Here is a 4,951-nt window from a genome sequence, read left to right as displayed (position 1 = left end):
TGCTGCGGCAAACCAGCAGCAAACCAGCGCTAATGCTGCGGCAAACCAGCGCTAATGCTGCGGCAAACCAGCGGCAAACCAGCGCTAATGCTGCGGCAAACCAGCACCATTCCTGAGGCAAACCAGCGGCAAACCAGCAGCAAACCAGCACCACTCCTGCGGCAAACCAGCGGCAAACCAGCAGCTGGCCAGCCCGGCAAGCAGGAAAGCCGGGCAGCAAAGCCGGGCAGCAAAGCCGGGCAGCAAAGCCGGGAGCAGTGCTCTGCCAGCTCAGCCCTGCCCTGAGCTCTTGCAGCTCCACAGGGAGGGAAGCCAGGCACCAGCCAAGGTTCTGCTCGGGGCCTCGGCATTGCCCATCGGGTTTGGAGCATCTCCCGGGATGGGGACTCCACAACCACCCCAGCAGCCAGCCCGGGGCTGGGACGCCCTCTTTTGCAGAAGGTAGGAAAGCCGTGAGGACCAAAACGTTTTAAGAGTCCTCAGAAAGAGCAGTGGTAACAAAAGGGGACTCAGTTTGGAAAAACCACAGGCTAATGTTGTATTTGTAGGGCAACCGGATTCAAACCAAATACAATTAACTAGAAGGGGGGAGAGAATCACAGCGATGATTACCGGGGCGCAACGGCAGCACCAAACCAATCCACGGCACGTGCAAGGCAGCAAATCAGCAAAAAGCCGCTATCCCTCTGGGCCCGCGGCGGAGATGGGCCACGGAGCAGAAAAGCTCTTTCTGGCTGCGGTGTCTGAAGCTGCTGAAGCACGTTCTCAGCAGCGGCAGTGAGGAGAGCCCACCTACCCCCCAGAAACAACACTAAAACCCAAACGGGGACACAGCAGAGAAAGCACGGTACTACGGAGGGGGAACGACGCCGTCCCTCGGGATACGGCCTCAGCCCAGCCGCCGGCCTGGGGCTATGGGGTCACCCCGCTTTATATTCCGTAACGGGATCAGAATAAAGGGGAGATGAGAGCACCCATTGTCCCCCACAGGGGACTGCAGCTTCTCACCCAAATCCAAGCCCCGTCACTGCAGGGAAGGGGACCAGCGCCTCATGCCCGCGGCCCTCAGCACCCCGGCAGGGTGCGTGCCTGCGCAGTCTCGCTTGACGGCGTCTGAAGTGAAGCATCTCAGGTCAAAGCGACATGCAAGACAGACCAGAGGTTTCCCCCCTGCCTTCTAGAGAGTTTTATTCTTACTTGTATTTTTAATCTTTGAAATCAAATACGATAAAGAAATTCTTAGTGTCTTGTTTGCTGACAGTTTTTGTTGAAGAGCCAACAACCTTAAAGGAAATTATCTCAAGCCATTTCAAAAAGCAAAGTATTTTAAAATCAAGATTTCTTTTCAGCGACTTGTCAAGCCTTTTAGTTAAAAAAATCACATTTTTTAAAATGGTCGACAAACCCTCTTCCCTCTCAGCCAGTCAGCTCTGCTCCCTCAGTACCTGCAGTGTCCTAACCCTGGCAGACCTACAGGGAAGGATACGGCTTCTAAGGTAAAAGACAAAGCAAACACCAATGTCCAAAGTAAACAAGGATTTTCAAGATTGGTCTGTACATCGCAAAAGGGCACAGGTGGTTCCTCCTCTCCGCTCATGCTGCTTTTAAGAAGCCTCACGAGCCGCACAGCACTGGGCAGCACATCCTTTCGAAGGCTGAACGATTTGCTACAGCAGAACATCACAGAGAAGCGACCGGCTGTAAGCGCTGCTGTCCCCTCCGGGACGGCGTGGCAGCCACAGCACGCTTCCACCGGCACCGTGACCTTTGGGAAAGCATATTCCATGCCCTCGACTCCGCTGGGCCGACGAGTTCACCGATCGGTCACTTTTTTCCATGAGACTGAATTTAACTCTTCATGAAAAATCTCGGGGTTTACTTTCCGGGTGTTTTGCCAGTATTTCAGAGCCTCGTGGCTAACGCGCAGCGGCAACGCAGCCCAGGCCGCGGTGCGGGAGGCGTTCTCAGACCCGCTGCATCCCCCTCCGGCTGGAGCTGCTTTCCTGAGCTGGGATCGCTTTCCTTGTCCCTGTGCACTGACTGCAGAACGCCAGTCCCTCAGAGCGCCCTTCTGTGCGATTTGGCCATTTCAACAGCGGCCACGGAGGAAAGCCCCGGCTGAAGCCGAGAGGAGGGCTGCGCAGGCTTTCGCTGGCTTCCCCCCAGCCCCAGCACCTTCAAGCCCCTGACAGCGCAGGTTCAAGCCGACTGGGGCAGGCTCTCCTCCTCCTCCCCCCTCCAAAGAGGACTTAACGAGATCTTGCTTTTTCCTAACATAAAGAGCTTCTTAACCCTTCAAATGATTGAACAAAGTACAATTTCTGTTTGCCCAGCCTAACCGTCCCCCTTGAGGCACGCGTTCCCTTGCCAGATTCACAGCTGCAACCCCTTTCCTGTTACCTGTCCTTTCCGTACGAGCAAATGCTCCGTCCAAGCCCTTCGCTCTATCCACCTTGTCACGAGGAGACGTGGCAACCAGGCAAACGCTCACCCCTTCTCCTGCCCACCCCTCTCCCCCAGCTCCTCTGCCCGATCCAACGTGGCTGAAACACCAGAAAACAATGATGAAGCCGGGCCAGGCTGGCGCTGCTGCTCGGGACGTGGCACACTGCAGGGCATCTGCAGAAGCACGGCACGCTAGCTCCTTAGAGTGGTCCAACCACCACAGTACCTTGAGACCCTCGCACAATATTCTGCTCTTTAAGACACCGACTGGAACAAACATAGACCCTTCTGCACAGCAAACCTGCATTTCGCCCCGCCGGATCAGAAGGGACCCCTTACAAGTACGAACAGAGCACGCGTGTAAGCACCGGGTGCTTCAGCACCGCGAGGCAGGGCTGCGCTGGACGCTGCAGGGGCAAGGGAGGCCTCGGGCAGCCGGGACTCCCGTGACATATCATGATAAGCGATAAGCATCATCCCCGCAGCAGGGAAGAGAAACGAGAGAGCCACCGAGCCAGAGGGAACTGCAGAGGGTCTGAGGCGCCGCGAGCCCACCCCGTTCACGCAAGGGAGGCAGCACTCACCAGCCTCAGCAGCTGGACACTTCCGGATGGTGAAGATCTGCCCCAGGTCCTCCTCCTCCTCAGGGAGACCCTTCTGGAGGCGCTGCAGCTTGCGCAGGCTTTCACTCCGCTGGTGCTTCATGGAGCGCACGTGCTGGATGAGGTTCAGCTTGGCCTTGGTGGAGTAGTTACAGAGGACACAGTGATAGTAGCAGCTTTCGCCCTCAACCCCGCTCTCGTGATGCTGAAGGTGCTGTGAAGGACAAAGCAGAGACACATGAATTCCTGTATCGTCTCCAGCCTCCCTGCGTTAGGCCACCATAAACTGCTAAAAGCCACCTGGGAATTAAGTAAGAAACCACATTTTGACAAAGACACAGTAAGATCAAGCCTGTTTATTCTCAAGGCACCATGCACACTCCTGCTTAGAAGCAAGAAAAACAAGAAATGCGCACAGAAGCAAAAGTCGAGATGGGCAAGATCAGCTCCTCCAGTGAAAGAAAATACCAGATCCAACATTAACAACCATTCGTGACCAACGCATGCCTAATTCTTTCGTATTTGAAGCTTATCCTGGGAGGGGATCCAACTTCGCGTCAAACAGATAAAATTAAATTTGATAAATTCTCATTGAAAACTAAGAAGAATAAAACCAAAGCGATCCTAGAACACAATGAACCCATTAGATCGAGAGGGCCTGGAAACAGCATGTGAGAGCGGAGCGCGGAGCGCGTGCCATCCTATCCATCATCCAGCACGCTGCTCCCTGGCATCAAGGTTTTACTGCCCTGGACCTGGAAGAAAGCAGCAGCCTGGCCTGGAAGACGGCCGTGACAGTGACCCTGACGGCAAAGCCAACGGTGAGCACGCAGCTGGGGATCACGACACTTGGGAAAAAAACCTCGTCACCTCTGAAGCTGTGCTACCACAGCCAACACAGCGAATGCGGGAGTATTATACCCTGATTATTCGACAAAATCTATCAGCCGCCTGGCACAGAGGTCCACGCCGCCAGGGAAAGGAATGGCTATTTCATGTCACGGATCCCAAGGATGCGGCTGTTAGTTCTGACAGCCGGAGGGAAGAACTCGCTGCCTACAGCTGCCCCAGCACAGCCGCTCCGCGTTGGGCTCGGGCAGCCGCAGGGCTGAGAGCTCACAGCCACCTCCCCAGTCCCACAGTAAGGGCTTGTCACGGGTGGAGGAAAAACGGCTACCAAAGCCAAATGACACCCAAGGCTCCTCACCGAAGGCCATTCGGTGCTCCCACCACCCACCCACGCTTCAGCTGAGCAATAATCCGAGCCAGCTCCTGCCGTCCAACCTCAGGACCTCTTTATGTCTTCTGGGTCATCTCATGGAGCCCCTTCCTCGCCACGCACTTCACCCAAGGCGCATAAGTAAGGCGATCTGGATACGATCTCAAGGTTTGTCAATCAAAAATATTGCCTACGTGCAGCCAGGACCTTCTGGTAAAAATTCTGATGTGTATTATCTCGGTTACAGCTAAGATAAGATTAAAGACACATATTACCCAGCGCTGTGTGCTTAGCTAACGCGGAGGAAGGAGAGCCCTCTGAGTCTAGGAATGATTAAAAATAGGATAGGAGCTGATGCTGAGGCTTCTGATTGGGAGGGCGAGCGAGGAGAATAAATGTATTCTAGATCTGGCTAATTAGACTAGCCTCTTTTGGGATCGCCATGTATTTAATTAAATTCACTGTAATATTTGAAGAATCCACTAGGGCACTAATCCCACTGGTGCCCTCAAAAGATTTTCTGCTGTTTTCCCTCATAAGAACTTCTTCTTCCTCTCGCTGCTATTGTTCGCATGCGTTCCCCTCTCCCCCAGCCAGAGAGAGAAATGGCCTCGGACATAAAAAGCTACGCTCAGCAAGCCGGGCGCAAGAGCCACGCGACCGGCTGGCGAGGCCCAGAGAGCTC

The 4,951-nt window shown here is 54.6% G+C and overlaps 1 protein-coding gene across 1 annotated transcript in view; it reads right to left on the bottom strand.

Moving 5' to 3' along the window:
* ZFHX3 (zinc finger homeobox 3) overlaps positions 1 to 4,951 on the bottom strand; it is a 113,163-nt gene that overhangs the window by 75,891 nt on the left and 32,321 nt on the right. The window contains 1 exon segment of the mRNA XM_035898041.1: positions 3,030 to 3,261. Coding sequence (XP_035753934.1) covers positions 3,030 to 3,261 — 232 coding nt within the window.

The sequence above is a fragment of the Egretta garzetta genome, unplaced genomic scaffold (genome assembly GCF_000687185.1).
Source record: "Egretta garzetta isolate BGI_Z169 unplaced genomic scaffold, ASM68718v1 scaffold67, whole genome shotgun sequence".
Lineage (NCBI taxonomy): Eukaryota > Metazoa > Chordata > Aves > Pelecaniformes > Ardeidae > Egretta > Egretta garzetta.
Note: the sequence above shows the minus strand (reverse complement) of the source record. Positions and strands in the feature narration are given on the sequence as shown.